Here is a 25,868-nt window from a genome sequence, read left to right on the forward strand (position 1 = left end):
TCAATTTCTATTTTTGAAAAAATTAATTATATCGGGTGTCCCAAGGTGAGTGGCCTATTAGATTATTATGGAAACTATTGATGGTAAAGATTTCAAATTTTGTGGATAGATATTTGGCCATGTAAGGTACATTTTTAAAATAATTTCACATTTCCAGTGTTGCCGGATGTACGACAATTTGGCAACAACTTTGTTATTTCAAATGGGACATCCGGTATTGATATTTTTTTTATGATACTCCATAAAATATTAATTCTATTCACTCTTACTTTTCCATCCCTATCTTTAACGGTTTTTGAGTTATTAATTATTTTTCGAAATTTTAGATCAAATTGGCGTATTACGAAAATGACTCTAGTTCGCTCAATATTTGAGATTTAAGTCAGAAATTTTGCAAGTCGTTAGATATTGATCTGATATGTGTCACTGCTTTTGAATTATGGTTGTCAATAATACAGGACGGACCAAAACAAATCATCATTTGCCAAGTTACAAAATTGTAAAAAAGTCTATTTTTTCAAATTAGACACCTAGTATATTTTTCAATTTTTGGAATCAGTGCAACACACTCTACAATTTTTCTATTCACGTCCTTATATCTATCTCAACTGGATTCCGAGTTATATGCGTTTATTAGATTTCACATTGATTCAATAAGCGTTAATTTCTTTTGTATTGTTATTTTCTCTATGTCGTTCATAAATCGATATATCAATGAATCAGTTCAATCCATAAATGTCAAAATAAACAATTATTACCTAACAGGTGTTTTGTTCCGGGGTTTTTCTATAAATAATGGCTCAAGAAAGATATACACATATAACGCATATAACTCGGAATCCAGTTGAGATAGGTATAGGGACATGAATAGAAAAATTGTAGAGTGTGTTGTACTGATTCCAAAAATTGGAAAATATACTAGTTGTCTAATTTGAAAAAATAGACTTTTTTACAATTTTGTAACTTGGCAAATGATGATTTTTTTTGGTCCGTCCTGTATTATTGACAACCATAATTCAAAAGCAGTGACACAGATCAGATCAATATCTAACGACTCGCAAAATTTCTGACTTAAATCTCAAATATTGAGCGAACTAGAGTCATTTTCGTAATACGCCAATTTGATCTAAAATTTCGAAAAATAATTAATAACTCAAAAACCGTTAAAGATAGGGATGGAAAAGTAAGAGTGAATAGAATTAATATTTTATGGAGTATCATAAAAAAAATATCAATACCGGATGTCCCATTTGAAATAACAAAGTTGTTGCCAAATTGTCGTACATCCGGCAACACTTGAAATGTGAAATTATTTTAAAAATGTACCTTACATGGCCAAATATCTATCCACAAAATTTGAAATCTTTACCATCAATAGTTTCCATAATAATCTAATAGGCCACTCACCTTGGGACACCCGATATACCTAATGAAACTCATCAGAAAGCATATCTTTCGTCTAGATAGTCTCTAGACAGTCAAAAGCGTCTTTGACTGCTCTGATTATCAAGCAAATCATTGAATTCGTAATACTATAGAGATGTCAGTAGGGATTTTTCTGGAAGAATCACCCCTATTCTGATTTTCAATTTCAATCCCAGTCAGGCCAAGTTTGCCAATATCCCCGACAAGAAATGTGATTAACACTTCATAACTTAATCCCAAAACAAACAACGACATCGTGCCGACCAATCCAATATAATCAGAAAGCATCAAGCTAATCGACGTTCCTTGAAAGGATCGACGTCAAACACGTGACAATATTATAGACGTCTCGACATGACAATTTCGTCAACAAGGTCTCCTCTATCGACTCCGGACGGAGGTTGCGTGCTCTGGTTGTTTGCCTCCCGCTCTCTAGGTCAATAACAACTTCGTAGGCTTTTGAAAAGATCATTCTAACACGTTATGAATCATTGGTTAAAAGTATCGATCCGGAATCGAGAGCATTTAAGGTATCTTATGGTTCAATAAATATTTATTTTATTGGCAAAACAAAACGCAAAACTCCTTCGGCAGACGTTTTTGCATTTTTTCAAAAAGTTGGCTTTTTCAGTGGATATTTAAAAAGATCAAGAAAGCCTTTTCAACGGTGGTTGTTTGAAGGTTCAGGAAAAATAGTATAGAATATACAGGGTGGCCATTTGAAAACGAAACAGACGAGATTACAGACGAAATAAAGTTTTTCGATAGAAACGCTCGGACAGGTCGATTTCTGTTTCGAGGGGGACAACTTAAGATGTAGGTTACGGACGCATAGCGCTTCAACCCTTGCTGCTACAACCCCCACCCCCAATTTTTGAATAGGGAAGATGGGGTGGGTGATACCTCAATTTAAAGGTATTTTTATACTGATTTCAGCACAGTAATTGTTTTTTCATTTTATGCATTAGTTCTCGAAATATTCATGCGTTAGTTAGTTAGGAAGGAAGCCACAGTCATGGTTGTTTTGAAGCTCAAAATGTCGATTTTTCACAAAACACTACAACTGCCATGAAAACACCACTTCATTTTCAAATACTTAGTTAAGAATATTTCGAGAACTAATGCATAAAATGAAAAAACAATTACTGTGCTGAAATCAGTATAAAAATACCTTTCAAATGAGGTATCTCTCACCCCATCTTCGCTATTCAAAATTTGGGGGTGAGGGTTTTAGTAGCAAGGGTTGAAGCGCTATGCGTCCGTAACCTACATCTTAAGTTGTCCCCCTCGAAACAGAAATCGACCTGTCCGAGCATTTCTATCGAAAAACTTTATTTCGTCTGTAATCTCGTCTGTTTCGTGTTCAAATGGCCACCCTGTATAATTCATCTTATTGTTTCAACCTTTTCTTATGTTATGACTGCCATCGTGGCATTTTGTTACCTTTCAGTAGCTAAAATTGAGACTGATTTCCTCTCAACAAGAATTGTCAGATTAATTTTAATTTGATCAGTTGATCTTGAAGCCATGTTAAACCTCAAGTTTTATCGAAAGGTTTGTTCATGCCTCTTCTTTGAATTTCTTTCTTCTTTGAATTCGGTTCTTAAAACTGATTATACTGCCTACTCTGAAGAGTTGGATTCGATTTTTCGCGAGAAGAGTGTTGTCACAATATATTCCTACTGATGAGAATGACCCAATTTAACCGGAAAATACTCACCTAATACTGAATGAAGGATTTGTATATCTACTAGTAATGTCCTTTTGTTATTGGAGAATTGATGAGTACACAGGCCAAACCTTCCTAAAGCTATGAAACCCTTAGAATATAGATAGAAGAAACGGAAAGTAAACATTTGTGCTCGGTCCCGAATGAAAGAGAGATGGAAGTATAGTGTCGGCAATCACTATCGAGCTAGCTTCTGCTAGTTCGAATCCATAGTCGTGCAGAATCCTGATTTGATTGTTGAATGTTTCATCAGGAATACTTTTTTCATAACTCCATAATAGCTTAATCATTAAACTGAGAAAAACTTCGACCTTTTTAATGCACGAAAGAATTTTCATAAATAAATCACGTTGTGAACTATTTTCGAGCATCAATTGATAATTTCGAAATAAATCAATTAATGTTACGCTACTGCTATAGTGTCCAGTCAGACAAGGAGTTTCGAATGTTGGAATCAACAAATGCATCAGTTACAAGATGATTTCCGATCCTCTTATTTATTAATGATCTAAAATAAAAACTTATTTTTGAGAAAAAATCACTTATTATTACCAAGCGAACATGCGATTTTTTGAGCTCCCATTGAATGCAAGAATGACATACTGATGATATGGATTTGAATCCCAAAGTTATAATTATAAACAAGCTCCATCAACTAGTTCCACCAAAATCAGCTTCAATTCCGCAGATTTTTGATGATTCTCAGTATTATGAGAAAGGCTGCGGCATATAAATTGTTTATTGTTTTTATCCCATTCAAACCTACCTTGAGTACCTCTGATACCTCAGATGATTCACATCATCTACAAAATTGAGTTACAATTAACTCCTCAACACGTCAATTGTAAAAAATTGTTTAGCACTCAAATGGTATCAAATTTTACGCTTATTCAAGATCAAAGGCCAAATTTCATAGGATTCATTAAAAGAGATGTCAACATTTTAACTATTTGTTATATGAACTTTGGTGTTCTAAATCACTATAATTAACTCATTACCGTAAGTACCATCTGTAGTTCCTGGAAATGAACTGTAAACTATTACATATGGAATAATTAACCTCGGTAATGAAAACCAATGCAACATATTTTTCAACGGAAATTCATGCTTCTCTGATTAGTTGTTTAGAGAAAATCTCAAGCGATTTTTTTCTCATAAGAACGCATTTTTTCCTTTTAGACGAAATATTTTGAACATGATTTTAATTGGGAAATAGTCCGAAACTACAGCACTGATAGTCCAGTAGATAAATGCAAAAAAGGTGGGTCTGCTGGAAAACATTCCGAACTTGATGAAACTTCTACAGATTGTTCGGGGGTGTTGTGGAATGACTCTGTCGAGTTATACAACACTTTTTTGTTTTGTGTACTTGAATATTATTTTGATCGACTGTTTCTCAATTGAATTTGAGTTTTCGAAAAAGATTGTTAATACTGAGTTGTAGAGAATTTAATGCTCTACAACTTTGAAAATGAAGGTTTTGGTAGAAAACTCATTAGGTTAAAAGCAAAGGGTCTTCGTGTTGGATAACTTGACAGAGTCATCCCACAGCACCCTCAAACAACCTCTAGAAGTTTCATTGAATTTTTTCCAGGTAAAATGTACATACCTACTGGATTATTAGGGAAAAATGAATGATAGTTTTTCCTGCCCTTTCAGTTTCAATTTATGAATGGAATTCTTCATTTCAACCAAACCATTATAACTTCCACATTCTCGATGCTATAGCTATGAAACAAAAACATGACTAAAGTAAAATTTCCAAAAGAATCTGATAGTTATGCTGTAAATAAGAGTTTTTGAGTTATAATACGAAGTTGAAATAAAAAGTCCCCATTAAAAAATAAAATTTTGTATTTCAACTCAGAAACTTCAACATAACCAACAGATTTTATGGAATATTTCCCGAATAAACTGTTACATTACTTGTCAAACTGATGTAGAATGGAATTGCCATAGATTCGAACTGTGTAGGATGCATAGAAACTATGCATCTATGAACAGAACAATTATCGCAGTGCAGTTTCGCTTCCTACAATGCAATTATCGCTGTAATTTTCGATAATTGTTCTCCAGATACATAGAATTTTTGACAGGAGGGAAATATTCCCCCGAATTACACTCGTGCATCAAAATGACCGGATAATTTCGCATTCCAGCGTGTTTTCTTTGAAAAACTGCATTCGGTCATTTTCATTTTTGGAGAAAGAGCCCTCCACCTTCGGTGTCGGGCTCTTTCTCCAAAAATGAAAATGAACTCATACAGTCTTTATGACAACACGCTGTCATGCAAAATTATCGGTAATTTTGATGCACTTGTGCAATTACCTACGATAATTCGACTGCAATAATGATTTTGCTTAATATCGATTGTACCAAGAATGTAAAAAATACAATAATGATGTGATAGAAATACTATAAATACTATACCGGTCATATTTCAAAAATGAAAGGACCTAGGACTTTTAGTTTTTTTTCGTTTTTTCGAAAAAAAACGAAAACTTACAAACATTTGCAGCCGTGTGCATGGAAGATCGCAATGCAAGATTATTTTTTCAAATCGAGTTGAATCTTTTATTTCTGTTTCACCGCAGCTCTGTGTGTATGGAAAATTTGAAGTTCTAACTCTTTTTTCGGAAAAAGTAATCACATTGAAAGACGTCTTGTTTTGATTGGAAAAATTATTTCGCAATGAGAAAAATAATCAATTTAATAAATTCAATTTAACAACGTTTTGGAAATAATGAACCGAAATCCTTGAATGAAAATTAATTATGAAACATTTTCGTTCCATCTCTTTCAACCGCAAAAACACGCCATATGATTATCTCTGTCTCAATGGTTCCACTCCAATTTAATCGAAATCAGGCTGTACCCGATCATCTAATTCCCTTCACATCTGAGTTTAATCAAGGGTCTTGGGGCAGAATTTAATTAAACTTGGTCAAGAAAACGAGGCAAAAGAATGATATCTACGATACTAATGGAAAAATCCAATTTCATCGAAGGGAATATCTCATTGTTTCGTATTTCCAGGGGTATTATTTCAATTTTTCAAGGTTCATTTTCCGGAGCCCTCTTTCGTGGAGAGATAAAAGAATGTGAGACAATAGTCATTATATTTCTTTATTTGAATGAATATTTAATGAAAGGAACTCAGGAGAAGGAAGTGTTCCGCTTATGAAACAGGAAAATTTGTTCAGATATTATTATGCCGAAACAATGGGAACTGGCATATTGTGATGGGAGTTTTTTCTTCTTTTGATGTATGTAAAACTTGGGGAAAAATTCCAGTAAAATGAATTATTCGGATGAAAGAAATTTCTCCACTATTTCCTTTCAAAATTAGTGTTTGTATGGGAAACATGGTTATTCAATGAAGGTATACATCGTTTTCATATTTATGATTTGATAGTCAAAATGGATCAAAGTTCCTCATATATTCGACCAGAATGAAAAAAATTTTTTATTATTATTGTTTGCCTACTCCCATTCGGAATTCTACTAATTGAATTCCAAAATTCTTTATCATTTGAAACAACAAAATAATTACACTATCCCACCAATATGACTCCGATTACCTTCTTGAATTCATTCAACTTGAGATAGCTAATACAAACCTACAGGCAAATGATTCAAGAGTTCAATATATGTATTGATATATACATGAGTGAACATTCGAATTTAGTAGTGCTATATTTAAAAAATAGGAAAGAAGCCTTCATTAGTTGTATTGTATCTTTCTTTCTTTTTAAACAAGTTGACAAGACTTTTCAAAGATCACGCGAACTGAACTGCGGGAAAAACCTGATTTTTTAATTCGAAAGTTATTGATGTCCTTGTTTAAACCAATCTCAAGTAAAAAAAACCTTCAAGTAATAATTAGATTCGGTAACACCCTGTATATTTCACCGCGAATTAAAACAATTCGAGTAATTATGTTATTTTATTTCACATATTTTCAATAAATAAAACACAATTATGTCTTCATCGAATAAATTACATTTCATCAACGAAATACAAATTCAATAACTATCATCAACTTTCACTCACGTTTGTGTTCTCAAATTGAGATTGAATAATTTCGAACATCTTGATGCGAATTTCGCAATGTTTGTTGGATTCCTTAAGAATCTTGAAATATGGATATGATGCTACTTCAATTCAAATCTTCTGAATTGAATATCATTATTAAGACACTATTTTTAATTTAATCCTCTGGTTTGCCTTCAATTCATTGAGAATTCAAATAATTCTAAATTTCAAAATGTTTTCGATAGATATAGAATTTTGATGTTCATCGCTTCACCGTGAAACCCTGAGAAAATTCAAGAAGAATATCGTAACAAATTCGATATTTCAGTTACAATACATCGGACGGATTTTGCGTATTCGTAGATGTAAAATAGCAATTTCAATATCAATGCAAAATATATGTGGATCGAGTTACTCAACCATAAAAAATTCAAGCAGAATTTGAAAAATACCACAATACAAGAGATAAACTAACTGCGACAGCCATCACATCATCTGAATTACATCTTATAACCTATATACCTACAGTTATGTGGTCGCCAAGGGCTTAATTGCTTGATGAATGAACAAGCGGCAAAACCTTCTGAGATCATTGCTTTTTGCGATTTTTTTTTTCATTTTAAATTTGGGTGTTTTGGAATCATATCCGAAACGCCATTAAATTTGTAAATCTTCTTTGTGATTTTTCATTTCAGAATTTTTCATTGGTCCACTCTGGAAGATTTTTCAGATTTATTCATTTTATAATTTTTTTGTGAATGTTTTCGCCAAATATTAATTTTTTAATATTTATTCTCTAATATTCATTTAATTATATTTATTAATTAATATTCACTCATTCATATTTATTCAGTTCTATGTATTCATTTATATTTATTCATATTTATTCAGTATTCTGTAATCATTTTTTTATGTATATTTTTTCATTTATATGTTTGAATATTTTGTGTTTATATAGTCTTATAAAAAATATTTAAAATTTATTCAATTTTCTAAATATTTATATATTTGATGTATATTTATATATTTCTTCATTTTCCATGCATTCTTTGGTAATTATATGTTTAATATATTTGAATTTCTCTTATGGCCATCTATAGATTCGTCAACTTGTTTGTTCTTATATTCGGTACCATATTTATGTAGGCTTGGTTAATCGATCGTCTAGAGGTATAATTCGATTACCTGGCCTTTCGTCTTTTTCTCCGTGACTTTGTTGGATTTGTGATAATTAAACTCTTTTGAATTATTTACATCTATTTACAAAGCCACACTTATACAGTACAAACTCAGTATTGAGAAGATCCTAATAACGTCCTAATTACAAGTTTCTCACTACGGTACTGAATTTCGTCTTTAACTGTAGTTTCAATTACTCGAAACGTCTTCGATTATCACGTCTTTGTCATACTTCAAGTTTTCAGTCGTCTCGTCTTTGATTTGTTCGCGACTCTTCTTAATCTAGTCCGCGAACCGTCTTTTCGTCTCACGTCTTAAGTTTCAACCGACAGAACTTACTCTTACTTCGACTTAGACCGAACTTTACTCGTCTTTGTCTCAACTTGAACTCTACCCGTCTTCGGCTTAATTTTAACTGTCTCTCCGCCGATTGGAACTACCCTGTCTCGAATATCGACCTCCCTTCTTTCGGCTTGGTCACACCCTTAGGGAAAGTACTATCCTCTATTCCAATAAGAGCTTTGCCGTACCACCCTCAAAGATCTTCGCGGATTCCTGGAAATCGAATATTCTCGGAGGACTAGAACCTGATACACAGATGTGACACATCTGGTACGATCGTATTATCTTCGAACTTTCACAACCTCCAGTAAATCTCTTCAAGATTTACAACTCCATGACATATCTTCGACACCTCGAAGAATAACACATCCTTTTCACATTATATGTACAATAACAATTCGTTCCCTGTGAATTCATTGAAACTGTCATGCCCTCGACACTCGAAGAAACTAATAGGTCTCCAAGCATCCGGTTGACCATCGCAATTATTTACAGGGAACAATAACTGGATCCTACATTTATATGTTTTTGTATTCATTTCATTCTCTATTATTATCCGTTCTTTTCGTGGGTATGTTTGCTCTTAATGTTACTTTTGTAGTACTCATGGACTCATGTGTTTGCTCTTCTGTTTCGAATAGCGCCCAAACTTTTGTAATTACGAAAGTAGTTGATGATTTCAAAATAAAAAAAAATCAATGATACTAACCTGAAGTCAGTGTTTTTTTAAATTTTGTTTTATTTCTTCGCAAATTTGATCGAACGAATAACTCAAATTATATCGATTCTCAGCTGAGCGCATGGAAGTATCTGGTTATTCCAGTCCATCGACGTATCGTGAAAATACGTCCTTTATCACTGACTCCAACACTCACATCGAAAATAAGTTTGACTCCCAATAATTTCATTACTTCCTTTCTGTTCCGGCGTAGAGCATCATCCCAATTGGGTTTTCTCCCACGTTTGTCTCGTGTCCTCTATCAGACAAATTCCTGATTGAATTTGTAGTTTAGGACCCTTAGTTACCTTATGTGCTTTTTCCTTCTAACACTTTGAAGTGTCGCAAAAGAGGGCAGATTGATATCCTGGAGATACAATTGTGTCCTGGATCAAAGAGTTATTTCAGAAATGTACGACTGGTAGTTACTAATTGAATTCTCGGAATTCTCAACGTTATTTTGAGGAAAAGGTTTAGCGAGAGAACCAATATGTTTCTTTACATGTTTTGAATGAAGTTCCTGCTTTTTGCACGTTACCATAAAAAATAGCAAAGTAGATCAAAGAGGTTTCTCGAAAATATTCATTTTACAATTCATTTTACATATATGGCTCTTAATAATTTTCTGTTGGGAATTTTACAATTCCGTAAAAACATTCTCACTGCAACTTTACACGTAGAATTTGATGAGGTTAATTTAGTTTTCCACGAATCGATATTTCATCAGAGTATAAAAGTATGTTTCCAAATAGAATACCGCCTATATTTTTTAATATTCCGAAGAGCTCGTAATTAATTTAACACTATTTTCCAATAGGTTTGTGTCCAAAAGCGTCCATGGCAATTATTTTGGGACCTTGGTTGTCAATACTGTTGTTGCCAAAAGGACCAGACAGCAGTCTAATTGAAGAATGTCACCGTTCAATTTTTCTGGATTTTTAGAATTTTGTAAAATATGACCCCCTAAACAAGAAAGTCCATAATACCAACTCAATCTTATGACTAGTTTTAGAGATTGCAGGGTGTCGATGTTGAAAAATAGGATTTCTTTGTAACATTTCTTGTAGGAAAACATCTTGAATGAAACATATTTGGGAGACAAGAATTGCGTACCCATAAAGTAATAATTTTAGACTGGTTTTCAATGGAAATCATTGCAAGTCTTACAGTTATTTAGATGCCCCCAGTGAGCATCGAATTTGGGACACCCTGTACAATGATTTTCATTGTACAATGACAAAATAACAATAAGTAAACGCTTACGTGTTTCTTACCGTTACTCTGTATGAAATTTTCATTGTATACAGCTTTTGTAATTACGCCCCTCTGTATATATAACCCTGTGTATCTCAAAAACTAGTCATAGCAAAGCCAATATTGTTTGCCATAATAATAGTTTACTCGAACGAACAGTAATGATAAGAAATTGGAAAATTCCACGAACATCTCTTTCAATTAAGGGTTGAATTATGAAATAAACGAATTTCATTTTTAATAATGCTTGACCCACTACGTATCTAACAATAATAAAAACCGCTTTGTGGGTGGTTATTATTATTTTACAACTTCGAGACCCTGTTTCTCGAAAACTATACTTTCTTATTCGGGAGGTCATATGTTACAACATATGAAAAATTCAGAAAAATCAACCAGTGAAAATTTTCCAATAGGCTGTTGCCTGGTCCTTTGCAGTTGAAAAATCTCTTATAATTCATAATGCATAAGTTGTGAGGATTAGCACCATCCTATTGGAAGGGAATGATTTGGGGTTCAATAAGCCACATTTCATTAGAAAATGTTTATTTTTGTTTCATTAAAATCTGTAGATAAATTTGAGACTGCTATTTTAAATAAATGGTCCTGTGTCCATACTGTAGAACGTATGGGATGTCCCATTTGAAAAAAAATTTCATACTTCTATCTGATGATTTAAGTTTGCGAAAATTTTAATAACGTCATCGAATTCTACCTGAATGAATTCATCGAGATTGATTTCACAAAAAAGGAAAATTTTCAACAAGAAATAGGTTAGAGCGGGTCGGCGGTTTCCTCATTTTTCATTTAAGATTTCAAGTATATGGTTAAGTATTCACGGGTTCCTTACTTTCCAATAATGTTTTTCCCGAATATTGATTTCTATAAAAGTTATTTATCGAACATATATTTTCATATTGTTCAACTAAAGATTATTAATTCCAATTTTGCAGGAACTATCCTCTCAACTTCAAGATGTTGGTACTAGAAGTGGGGGATGGTCGTCCTGGTCAGAGTGGTCCCCTTGTTCAAGATCCTGTGATGGTGGAGTTTCCCACCAAATCAGGACTTGTAACACTGCTTCCTGTAGAGGCGAAAATATACGCCACAAGATTTGTAATATGCAGGTGAGTTATATTTTATTATTATTATTACTATTATTATTATTCATCCTATAGATGAATTTGAATTCATTGGAATAAATTAATGATTAATACTCAACGGTGAAAAAAACATTTTTCTAATTACATTCTCTTATGGCTAAAGTGAGTTTTACATTTTGTTAGTGAATAAGAACGGCATGCTTTAGGAAGTCATCCTGCATGAAAAATGAAACACTGTTTGCCATCTAATTTTTGACCGCAAATAATTAATATTCCAAGATACGGCTTATAAAAAGTTTTTCTTGAAAGCTGATTATTTATTCATTGCTCGGAAACCGGTCGAGATATTCATATAAAATTGGTGGATTTCAAGTGGTAGTTATTGCTCATTTGTTATCATGCAATTAAGAATTTTATTCTCATGGTCGCGCATAAGGGTAATGAACTTATTTTTTGATGCACAAAATTGTATACCACTGAGATATTTCAAGCTAAAAATTATTCTCAATTTGAAATATCTCAGAAGCGTACTATTTTTTCTTAAAAAAAGGGATCAATATCTGTATTCGCGCCAATGATGAACATAAAATTTTGAATTGCATGTCAATAAATGCGCATTAGCTACCTCTTGGAACCAATCAAATTTCATTTCAATATTTAAAACGGTTTCGCAGCAATCAATAAATAGTTAGGTATTAATATACATAGCGATACATTCCGATAGTCAGGCTGCAATTAGAGCACTGAGCTCACATACCATCGATTCTAAAATGGCATTGGTGTACCGAAGAAAACTTAATGAAATGGGTAAGAATAACAGGGTCTTTTTAGTCTGGGTTCCCGGCCACTCGGGAATCAGAGGGAATGAGGAGGTCAACACACTTGCCAGAAAAGGAGCACAAACTCCTTTCATCGGCCCGGAACCTTAACGTGGTGTAGACAAATTCACCTACAAGAAAGAGTTTCAAGAAAAGGAGGTAATCGAAAGAGAAAAACTCTGGCGGAATCTTCCTGGTTTGGATCACTCCAAAAAGTTTCTACGAAACTTTGACTCTACAAGATCCAAGAAGTATCTGGATCTTAGTAAGAATTTGCTACACCTCCTCACTGGATTCCTCCTTAGAAAACACCTCATGAGAATGGTTCTAACAGAAAACGACAACTGCAGATTCTGTGGGGAGGAGGAAGAAACTCCGGATCACCTGGTGACGGAATGCCTCGCCATCGCTAGCCAACGCAAAACCTGGCTTGGACACGAAACTTATAAAAGTGGGGAATTAGCCTCCTTGAAGCCATCCCAGATATTGGAGTTCATCAGAACTCTGGAACTGAAAGGCGAGCTGTAGATCACGTAATGGAGAGAATAGCTCTGATGGGGGCACAATAGACCATGGGCGCCCGCAGAAATTTTTCTCAGGAGGGGCAAAATGAAAATTCTTAAAAAACGATAAGGCGTTCATGATTGTCGAGACATCAGTATTCCGTTGCTTCTTATTTCTGTGTTTATATTCATAAGGGGAGGGCTATACAAAATAAAATTATGAAGTTTCCACTTCAACATTTTTTTTATAACGTCAACAACATAAAGTGATGTAAAAGAATACGGTAACTCTTTTTGAAACATATCACATTCAATGAAACAATACTTACAAAAAATAAAATATAAAGAATATGGAGAATGGAATGAAATAATTATTATAATTGCTAATAAATAAAGAAAATTCAACGAGTAATAACGAAATAAAAAATATATACATATACGCTCGATAAAACTATGTTTATAAAAATAATAAATGAATAATAATAAATCTTGAAATATACACTGAATGACGCAAACAATAAAGTTCAAAACTTGATACTAAAATATGATTCAAAATAACACAGAGAAAACATAACTGATAAAAACAATATTAATTCGAATGCGTTCCGTTCCATGATTTGTATTCACCCAAGATGTGCTCAACGCGCCTAAAAAAGTTCTCAAGTCAAGAAAAACCTCTGCCGATTATGGATTATATGTATAGTTATTCCATTGAAAACCGGAAAATTGTTGTGAATCCAATACTTTCCTTTTTTCCTTGCCCTTTGGATTGAGAAAGTAATATTGAGGGTGCTGAAAAATGAGGCAACCAAAATCTCAGGGGGGGGGGGCAATGCCCCCCTCTGGCCCCCCTCTGGCCCCCCTCTGCGAGCGCCCATGCAATAGACCATTAGGTAGCAGTGAAACGAAACCTCCTTAAATAAATCAAAATGTAATCTAGGTATTAATAAAAATGTTAACACCCCGAATCTAGGTATGCGAAGCATTTTCATACAAAAGTGATAAAGCCAACTGTCATTATTCCATCATGCAGAATCCCCCCTGAAGTTTGTGTTATTCCTTAACGCCCTGCAAATTTAAATATTTCACAAAAAAAAATGAAAGAGGATTTCGATCATATTCAGATCTCTTCGTAATATGAGAAAATATTGAAATGAAGGATCGTCGACTCAATCTAAATACCCTTTCCTATGTTATCAACAAGTCGAAGCGAAATGAAACATGAGGCGTGATATTATATTTATTATTTTCATCAAGTGAGTTGCCAGTGAGGTGCCTCCAATTTGGCTGTTCATTTTTTCCAACGGGTCCTACTTCATGAATACGTAAGAGCTGACCGGATCGTTTGTAGGCGATTCCGTTGGCAAGTGATGTCTGCAGACTGATTTATTTAGACCATGAGATATGGAAGAACCGGACAGCCGAAACGAGCCACAGACCGTGCTTTGATTTATGGCGCAACGAGCCATCTGACTCCTGCTTCGGCTTATCTTGTATCGCCCACCTTTTATTTTTCATTGTTGTACACTTTTTGTTATTTGAATCTTCTCAAATGGGGAAATCTAATATTCCTGAAAGTGTAGCCAATTCAACAGATCTACCCTTTGGTTACCTCGAGCTATAACGATTACCAAGTTTTTCGAATAATGACCATGACCATCGAAGAGTAAACATCGATGCTCGATTTCAACTAACATTACATAAGCTACATAGGATCGAAGACATATATTTCAAATATTGCTATATTTACATTCCTTACTATAATTATAAAAAGCGAAAACTTCTGTACCTGGGCCATATACTGAGAGGCAGAAAGTACACACTTCTCCAACTGATAGTCCAGGGAAAAATCAGTGGACGAAGGAACATTGGTAGACCCCGTATGTCCTGGCTTAAGAACCTGAGGGACTGATTTAACTGTAGTAGTGTTCAATTGTTCAGGGCTGCAGTCAACAGGGTCCGGATTGCTGTGATGATAGCTAACCTCCGATAGGAGATGCACTGCAAGAAGAAGACTATAATTTCAAGCTTTTACTTTTTATGGTGAACAGACTCTAAGAAATCCCGTTAGTCACAATGGTTGATGAATTTGATGATTCCAAGGGGGCTGTTGGAGGTCTCCAAATAGCTGAACTCTCCGAAATTAAACTATTCGGAAGATGGAATTGCAAAGATGTGCAAGTGAATGACATTTCTCTGCAGGATTATATTGCAGTTAAGGAAAAAAATGCCAAATATCTTCCCCATTCCGCTGGTAGATACGCTGCTAAACGATTCAGAAAGGCCCAGTGTCCCATTGTTGAGAGATTGACAAACTCCCTCATGATGTATGGTAGAAATAATGGAAAAAAAATGAATGGCTGTTAGGATAGTCAAACACTCTCTTGAGATTATCCATTTGTTAACCGGTGAAAACCCACTCCAGGTTCTGGTATCTGCCATCATACACTCCGGTCATAGAGAAGACTCTACTCGTATTGGTAGAGCAGGTACCGTTAGGAGACAAGCTATAGATGTGTCTCACTTGAGAAGAGTTAACCAAGCTTTGTGGTTACTCTGTACTGGTGCCAGAGAAGCAGCGTTCAGAAATATCAAAACTATCGCTGAGTGCTTGGATGATGAACTCATCAACGCAGCAAAGGGATCATCATATTCTTATGCTATCAAGAAGAAGGATGAGTTGGAGAGAGTAGCCAAATCCAACCGTTAAAATTTTTTTTTTAATGTATGATACAATGCACAACTTAATAAATTAAGTGCTTCAATGAATACATGTGAATACAATTTTCATATACTTCTTATACTGACACCAAAGAAGCTTCTATTTTATCATCAACGTCCCGACAATTCCAGGTTTTGTATTCAAGTATATCGAACCGAACTTACCCTACATATTTCAAATTTTAAGGTTATTCCGTTGGAAAGTTATCGTATATATTGCCGGCCTGGCTCGAAAGTCACAATTTGAAAATTACAGACATTTTGACTAAATAATAAAGCGATCGATTAACAGACGAGCGCCCAAAAACCGAGATAGTTCTTTATTCATCTCCTTTGCTGTTTTACATTTTCGTATCCTCAAGAATAATATCAGAATAGGAAATCAAGTTTTTCAACTGATTTCTCCAAAGGAAAAACGTTAATCACACAAATTTATTCAGAATTCACACAATTCATACATTATATAATATTGTGCATACACCATTAACGAGTTTAATAACTACTTCTTCAATTACAACTCTTTTTATATGAAAACTACTCTATCCCAACTGATTTGAAAATGATCTAAAAATAATTGTAATGGTACTGGTTTTTTTTCTCGAGGTTAAGTTCATCATGAGTTCAAAAATTATATCTCGATTTTGCATTCGAAGCTCCCAAACAGTAACGTTAATAAAATTTCGTATATACATCATCGGTGTGCAATTATGAGTACCTTATGGCATAAAAATAATTTTTGAGTGTTCATTCACCGAAAAATTGGATTATTTTGTTACAATACCTATCTACAGTTTTCGAATTTTGAACCAGGAATGCTTCCACACGATAAAGTTAACTACGAATTCGTCCTCAAATTCTATTCTGCCTCCTATATATACGATAACGTTCGAACAAAGCAAATTTTTTATGTAGATTCGGATCTTAAATGCCGCTGTTAAGTTTGTTAATATGCAAATTCCGCCTGAGGGTTCTGTTAATATGGCCGTTCGAAATTGTATTTTTCTGTTAATTTCAACATTGCTCCATCGAGATGAAAATTATAAAAAGTACTAAATGTTTTCATGATCCCTAATCCGACGGAGGCCTTGATATGAACTAACAAGTTCAACACTTTCCGAATTTTCAAGCTGATCACATCATTAGAACCGAAAAAATTCAAAAAGAAATATTATTACCCATATAGTTATGTATTATTATTTGAATCGGGGTCGTTGTGGCTCGGTTAGCCTTTCGGGAACTGCGACCTCAAGGATCTCTTGTAGGGATTCATCAAGCCAAGTAGCTTGACATTTAAACCAACTACTTGACTTGAAAATTAAGCTCGTGAAAAATTGCATACTTGAGCTTGACTCGACTTGATTTTAGATATGTGTTGCTTGACTTGGTATCAAGCTACTTGATATTACTCGGCCCTGATATGCACGCGTCGTACGGCGTATATTTCTGCAATCTCGTGCGCGCTTAGACTAAATAAGGGGTTTCCTCGAGCGCCGAGGGACTGAAGCATTCGCCAGTGTTACTTTATTAGTGGCTTTTTCATGAGATCCATTGGAGGATTTTGGTAGTTTCAGAAATATCTTTCCAAACTTGGCCAAAATGGCCAAGGTTTTTTTATCAACGCCAGCATCTTCAGCTCCTGTTGAAAGACAATTTTCCAGAGCTGCTCTTACAGTTACGAAAATCCGCAATAGTTAAGCGGCAAATCTATAAGATGCCCCATGTGTCTTAGATCCCGGATATAAAATTACGAAATCAAATAAAGCCTGGAGGTTTTACAATATTAAAAAACTTTATGTTTTCATTATTTTTTATTTTGTTATGATTTATGTTTTATATTTCAAAAAGTTGATATTTTTGGTTCTTTTATACAATAAGTTTAATGAATAAAAATATTTTTTGCGAGGTTTCTTCTCATTTCATTATTTGTTTTATTGATCTGACACCACACAATAAAACTGCTAAAAATCAAGTAGCTTGATATGATTCAAGTACTTGACAAATAAATACGGATATTTGCAAACTATGTGTTCAACTATTTCTGCCTTTGTTTCATAGAGTCTGCAGGTCTTTTCTGTTTTCAAGCTTCTTGACTTGGCTTGATATCAAGTTAAATCAAGTCAAGTCGTGAATCTCTAGTTCTGCATAACTGTTGATATTTTTATTTATGTGGTGGACCTCAAAATATTCTTAAAGATAAAGTGTGTTGATGATTTTGCTTTATTAATCAATTAAGTTTTAGTCAAGTTGTATTTTTTCAATGTCGAGTCAAGTTAAGTATTCATCAAGTACTTGAATAATCTAGTACATTCTATCAAGCTACTCAGTAGCTGCATATCAAAAAAAAAAAATATGCAATGAGATGGAACCTTGCAAAAAACACTTTCATTAATGTATCCTATTGTATACAAAAACCAAAAATATCCACTATTTTCAAATGGAAACATGAATAAAATCACTATTGAACATAACAATATGGAGAAACCGCCATTTGATCACATTATTTTGAATCCAGGAACTATTGCGCGTTTTTGTAACAGTAGAGGTGCTGGTGTTGATGAAATTCTTTGGCCATTCAAGCCAAGTTTGGAAAAACGTTTTCGTGGCTCTTCCATCATTCTAAAATATACTCAGAACTGTCAGCACGTGGTTCAACCAGAAATTTTTCTATTTCATAACGCCAAGCCATTTCATTTGCTCGATTCACAGGAGATTTCTTGAATTTACTAAGGAGATCGATGTCAAACTCACTTTATTTATCCGTTGAAGATGATTATTTATTATTTGTCTAAGCGCGCACGTGCTTGCAGAAATATATGCCGTGTGACTCGTGCGTATCAATCTCAAGTAATATCAAGTCAATAAATAAATATCTCAAATCAAAACAAGTCAGTAATTGGTCACGAGTCAAGTAGTTGGCTTCAAAAAACAACGAAGTATCAAGAAGCTTTAGGTGGAATCACCAAAATAACGTTGCCTTATAACATCCAAAATGGTCTACGCTATACAAATTACCGAATATCAGATCGAAAGTCACGATAACTTATATCACTCTATCCGGAAATGGCACCGGATAAAACTCAATGGGGGACCTTCCAACAATGTCTTAAGTCATCAACGTCAATCCGAAGCGGACTCAGAAACAATGAAGAAAGCTGATTTAGCCAATAACAACCGGGAGTGGGTTATCGAAAAGTTCCGGAGGCCCAAGAAGAATCGATAACTGCTAACAAAACGGATGAATTTCCAACGGAACCGAAAGTATTCCTCCTTCTGATTCCGCTGACGCCATCAGGCCAGAACCTTCAGTCAGGGTCGTATCCTAGTGAGATGAATCCATCGAGTAGCTTGATATCAAGTCCAGCAATAAATATCTCTAATCGAGACAAGTCAAGTAATCTGTCACAAGCTTGATGAACGCATCAAAAACCGACAAAGCATCAAGAAGCTTTAGGTAGAATCACCAATATAACGTTGCCTTATAACATTCTAAATGGTCTACGCTATACAAATTACCGAATAACTGATCGGAAGTCACGATAACTTATATCACTCTAGCCGGAAACGGCACCGGGTAAAACTCAATGGGGGACCTTCCAACAATGTCTTAAGTCATCAACGTCAATCCGAAGCGGACTCAGAAACAATGAAGAAAGCTGAATTAGCCAATAACAACCGGGAGTGGGTTATCGAAAAGTTCCGGAGGCCCAAGAAGAATCGATAACTGCTAACAAAACGGATGAATTTCCAACGGAACCGAAAGTATTCCTCCTTCTGATTCCGCTGACGCAATCAGGCCAGAACCTTCAGTCAGGGTCGCATCCTAGTGAGATGAATCCATCGAACCGTGTTATTTTTCGCTCGAACGCCTCTCATCTCTCATGAAACGAGACTTCTGTTCATTTTGAGCGCCATTTAAGGTTATTTCCATCGCGGCTGAGGGAGATTGACATTTGCCCCCGCGGAAAGCCAGGACGCGATGTGTTATGAAAACATTCATCATCCGATTTTGGTACGGATGGGAAGGGGATTTTAATTAATGTCATGAATATATTTCGTCATCTTAATTAAGGAGTCGAGTACCTACATATCAAGAAATAATGAGATTTTAATATGAAGAAAGTGAAGAAGTCAACTTTGTATAATGTTTTTCATTAATTTGTAATTAATTGACTGCAGGGGCGGATGCATGGGGGCTATGGCCCCCATGGCTCGTGGATCTCATAAATATAAAAATGTATCCTGAAAAATCGAAATATATGTGTGGTCACTCACAAGGGTGAAAGATTGGACATGATCTAGAATGGTTGAAGACAGGTTGAATGTATTAGCATTATTGCATATACATAGAACCATTTGCAGCAGTCTTAATGTTGAAAATATTATACGAAGATACGCTAATCAAAAAAATTGGAGACTAGAATTTGTTATTAAATTTTTAATATTTGATCATATGTTTTTATTTAATAGGTGTTGTAAAAAGGAATTCATTATTTTTCCAATAGATTTTTTTTTTAGTTATCTGTATCTCGCGTTGTACAAGTCCGATCGGGATTCACACTTCATGGCGTTAGAAAGATGAAATTTCACATCACAAAAACATTTTGACAGTTTTGTGATGAGTTGACTCAGTTAAATTTGAGCGCGTCACAAAGATGGACACTAGCAAAAAGGAACTTCGCTATATTTTATAGTTTATCTTGAATAAAGATAAAAATACCAGCCAGGCAGCTGAAAATGTTAATAGTGCTTTTGGACCTGACCCTGTAATAGCCAATCACGTGCAATTTTGGTTTCGTCGATTCCCTTCCGGTCATTTTGATGTCAAAGATGCACCACGCACATTTTGCAGGGGCGCCAAATCGTAGGGGCACAAAGTCAGTTAATAAAACAAGACTTTTTGCACCTTTAAGAACTACGCCTTTTTTTTGATATAGATTTATAAATAGAGCGTCATGCTTATAAACAATACAGGACGTTTTGATAAATTTGACAAGGTGATTTTGAGTTTCAAAATACGATTCCATTTAAAATTGAAAAGATGCCTGAGAGGAATAACAGAGGCTCCTTCAAAGAAAATTCAGATAAATTAGCCAAAACACGGCGGTGAAATTTTATTTCGCCGGGACGCTAAAATGTCTGGCGGCTGCTCTTAGGCCAATTATCGAAAATATCGATAAAATCATGGACATTGTCGAGTCCTGTTTCGATTGCTCAAGAGCTTGAGAGTGCACAATAAACCGTTTGGAACACTATTTGCATAAGGCCGATCTCAAGAAGATGCTGATGAATGGATACAACACGAGCTAACGCAAAAAACAGCATGCACTGAATTTCCAATGCGAATCACTGCAGAATCGCAACAAAATCGCCCCATTTTTGAAACGCTTGGTACCTGGTGATGAAAAGTGGATCATTTATGACAATATCAAGCGAAAACGGTCTTGGTCGAAACGCGGTGAGCCTTCGGAAACGGCTAGGAAGGTTTTGCTGTGTGTTTAGTGGGATTGGCAGGGAATTATCTACGAAGAGCTGTTCCCCTAACCTAAGGCACAACTGTTAACTTGGAACTGTAGTCGAACGAAACAGCTCAATTTGACCCGAATTGGTAATTGGAGCCTTGTCCTTCATGCAAAAATAAAGGTTTTCTTTTTACTACACCCTATACTCTCTTGCGCCTGAGTTTCCTTATGAAATGAATTTATATATATTTATGAAATATGTGAATTTTTTTTTGTCCTACAACAATTTTGGAAACTGAATATGATATGATTCACTAAAATCCATCTTTTTATAAAAAAAACACTTGGCCCAGTAGGTACCAACAAAAATTTCTGCTATTTTGATAACCTATATGAGCCGTGCCTTTCTATGGCCCCCTCTCAAACATCGCCTGTATCCGCCCCTGATTAACTACAATTTCAAATACTTTTCTGAGATCCAGGATGTTGAATTTCCTTCAAATAATTGTAGACGGAATAATATTTATGAATAGAAGAGTTTATAATTCTGCACAAACAGTAGATCATACTCCAATCAGTTATAATTGTTATTATTTCCGCTGTGTAAGCTACGAAAGAGTAAGAATTCTTAATAATGATAAATAACTTTATGCATCATAATATTAAAATAGGCAATAGTATAATTTATAACCTGTTTTTCTACGTTCTAACAAGTAAAATATGCATTATGCATAAATACGAGTATTCATTTTCTTACCAATATTTCCCTCCCATATCAACCAGCAGAATATTTTCGTAAAATAAATTTGCATTGTTGATGAAATATTCAGTGTTTCTTATATCAAGCTAAGAGTTATTGTTGCAGTTAGTTGTACAATTTCTGGAGTTTTACTAATGAAAGAATTTTGATCCATCTCGATCCAACAAATATACAAATACTATGCATTTGCCAGTGACATATTCCAGTAATTTCATTTTATTTCCATGTCATTATTATTTTGTTGAGATTGGAATGGAAGAAAAAAAATGGACTGTAGTCCCTTTTATTGAAACCTAGAGGGTGATGAAATTAAACCCCTAAGAACACCAGTGTAATAAAAGAATAGACAATGAAAAATCTCATTATGGCATTTCCTGATATATGACGTTGTTTATTCGATAAGAGGCACCGAACTACATCGCAGTTATTCATTTAATTAATCTCGGGCATGGTTATTTAACCTACTAGTATATTAATGAGAGCCATTAATGATCGCTTAGCTAGAACGTAAATTGCTTTTTAAATAAATAATATGAATGCAAAATATTTACAACCACGTCAATACAAATTAGAAAATTAATCGTAGAAGTAGATTTATAATAATGAACGACAGAAGCACCTTTGGTTTATGTTTCGAATATTTTGATGAATGTGTGTAATTGCATATAACAATTACAGATTATTCTTCAAAATGTATGTAATTAATTAGTTTTTACATTTGATGAATGGCAAATTTATTTATAGAAACATTAACTGAAAGTAATAAAACAACATGATGCGGTTTTTTCCTCAGTTCTACTTTTTACTGGATAACTCATAAAGTTGTTCATTTAAGGCATAGGGTTTGCTCAACTAACTCCCCCTTTTAATATAATTGCCTGAAAGAATAAAAAATATGTGTGATAAATTGAAAACCTTGAGTTTTTATGAATTTAGGTTGTCCAAGTTCATGATGTTTTCATAAACACACTGTTTATTTCTGGTCAAAAATGTCTTATAATACTACGTATTGGCAAAATCAAAATTAAAAAAGGTTTTTCCGAAAAAAACTTTTTCTGCAGAATAATTGAAAAAAAAATTGTCCCCGTCGAAACCATTTTTTTCATAAGAATCTCATTGACTGATGAACCGATGAGTTTGTACCCAAGTTATGGCTGAAATTGTCATTGGATGAGCTATCTAATAATGCAATAATATACTAGGTCTGCCATTTGAAATAAGAAGTAGTAGTTTGTTTTCCTAACCGGAAGTTGCTCTGAAATAAAAGACAGCATATTCAAATGAAATATAGCAGAGGAATAAAATTCAGAAAAAAAACTGTTTCTCACAAATAGGTAATATGAACTAAAACTATGAAAGAGGTACTGGATATTAACTTGCATCCTGAAGATTTCGGTTGTGGATTCATTTTGCGGATTCTCCAGAATAGAGACAATTGAACTACTTTTTAATTAACCATATGACCAATACCCAACAATGGACTCGATACGTAAATTGATATTGGACACCTTGAAATTCATTAAATATTCAGTAGATGCAAGTGAATGTGTAATTCGTATTGTAGCAGTTTATGGATAAAACGGTCCATAAATTCAAATAGACACAAAAGTAAACAACAAAGTTCAAGAAAAAGGTCGTGCCAGTGTATTCAATTCTCCAAAGTGACATATTTTTATCAATGTCGCTTGTTCTATTTCGTTATACGTCCTGTATACCAGCGATATATACGAGTATAGTCTCTGCGGTCTAGCCGAGAAACATTCTCCACATCTGTCATTCTCTATGTCATAAGTTTCTTCATTTCCCAGGACGATTGGCTCTAATACCCCCGCAATTCGTGGGAAATACTAAAGTGTCCTTTCCGTCAGGACGACGACCCTATCCAGGAACAATTCAGATAAAACTTCCAACTCCGGTGGCTCGAACGGTCACTGGAAAAGATGGAACATTCAGATTGACGGGATATCAAACGCTGTGCCTTCCCGAAGACAACGCACGAAACTGTTAAAGAACGAAAATTATTATCTCAAACCGCCATCATATGGAAATTTGCAGTACAAAATTATAATTAGTTCTCCATAAACATCTAATGGGCCTTCGTGGTGAATCATCCTGTATATAAGATCCGATACTAAAAGACTGCATTTTCAAATGAAATATAGCAGAGGAATAAAATTCAGAAAAAGTTATTTCTCACATATGATATGAACTAAAAATGTAAAAGAAGTAATGGATCCTAATTTGCTTCCTGGAAAATTCGGTTGTGGATTTATTTTGAGGATCCTCCAAAATAGAGACAATTGAACTACTTTTTAATTCACCATATGACCTATATCCAACAATGGACTCGATACGCAAATTGATATTGGATACCTTGAAATTCATTAAATATGCACTAGATGCAAGTGAATGTGTAATTCGTATTGTAGCAGTTTATGAATAAAACGATCCATAAATTCAAATAGACACAATAGTAAACAACAAAGTTCAAGAAAAAGGTCGTGCCAGTGTATTCAATTCTCCAAAGTGACATATTTTTATCAATGTCGCTTGTTCTATTTCGTTATACGTCCTGTATACCAGCGATATATACGAGTATAGTCTCTGCGGTCTAGCCGAGAAACATTCTCCACATCTGTCATTCTCTATGTCATAAGTTTCTTCATTTCCCAGGACGATTGGCTCTAATACCCCCGCAATTCGTGGGAAATACTAAAGTGTCCTTTCCGTCAGGACGACGACCCTATCCAGGAAAAATTGAGATAAAACTTCCATCTCCGGTGGCTCGAACGGTCACTGGAAAAGATGGAATATTCAGATTGACGGGATATCAAACGCTGTGCCGTACCGAAAACAACGCACGAAACGATTAAAGGATTAAGATTATTATCCCAAACCGCAATATGCAAATTTTCAGCTCAAAATTATCATTAGTTCTTCATAAACATCTAATAGGCCCTTGCGGTGGATCACCCTGTATATAAGATCCGATACTAAAATACTGCATATTCAAATGAAATGAAGCAGAGGGATCAAATTCAGAAAAAACTATTTCTCACATATGATATGAACTAAAAATGTAAAAAAAGTAATGGATCCTCATTTGCTTCCTGAAAAATTCGGTTGTAGATTTATTTTGAGAATCGTCCAGAATAGAGACAATTGAACTACTTTTTAATTCACCATATGACCTATATCCAACAATGGACTCGATACGTAAATTGATATTGGATACCTTGAAATTCATTAAAAATTCAGTAGATGCAAGTGAATGTGTAATTCGTATAGTGGCAGTTTATGGATAAAACGGTCCATAAATTCAAATAGACACAACAGTAAAAACAAAGTTCAAGAAAAAGGTCGTGCCAGTGTATTCAATTCTCCAAAGTGACATATTTTTATCAATGTCGCTTGTTCTATTTCGTTATTCGTCCTGTATACCAGCGATATATACGAGTATAGTCTCTGCGGTCTAGCCGAGAAACATTCTCCACATCTGTCATTCTCTATGTCATTTCTATGTTTCTTCATTTCCCAGGACGATTGGCTCTAATACCACCGCAATTCGTGGAAAATACTAAAATGTCCTTTAGGTTAAGGCGACGACCCTATCCAGGAACAATTAAGATAAAACTTCCATCTCCGATGGCTCGAACGGTCCCTGGAAAAGATGGAACATTCAGATTGACGGGATATCATACGCTGTGCCTCCCGAAAACAACGCACGAAACTGTTAAAGGACGAAAATTATTATCCCAAACTGCCATATGGAAATTTTCAGTACAAAATTATAATTAGTTCTCCATAAACATCTAATAGGCT

General features: G+C 34.5%; 1 protein-coding gene and 1 pseudogene across 8 annotated transcripts in view; both read left to right on the forward strand.

Annotated features, from left to right (window-relative positions):
* The window catches only part of LOC123680079 (protein madd-4), a 583,820-nt gene that overhangs the window by 374,140 nt on the left and 183,812 nt on the right, over positions 1-25,868 (forward strand). For all 8 annotated transcript variants that reach the window (XM_045617757.1, XM_045617782.1, XM_045617798.1 and 5 more), the window contains one exon: positions 11,636-11,809. In XM_045617757.1, coding sequence (XP_045473713.1) covers positions 11,636-11,809 — 174 coding nt within the window. The remainder of the gene's footprint in view (positions 1-11,635; positions 11,810-25,868) is intronic.
* On the forward strand, positions 15,183-15,816 carry LOC123680142 (annotated as a pseudogene).

This window comes from Harmonia axyridis, chromosome 1 (assembly GCF_914767665.1).
Source record: "Harmonia axyridis chromosome 1, icHarAxyr1.1, whole genome shotgun sequence".
Taxonomy (NCBI): Eukaryota; Metazoa; Arthropoda; class Insecta; order Coleoptera; family Coccinellidae; genus Harmonia; species Harmonia axyridis.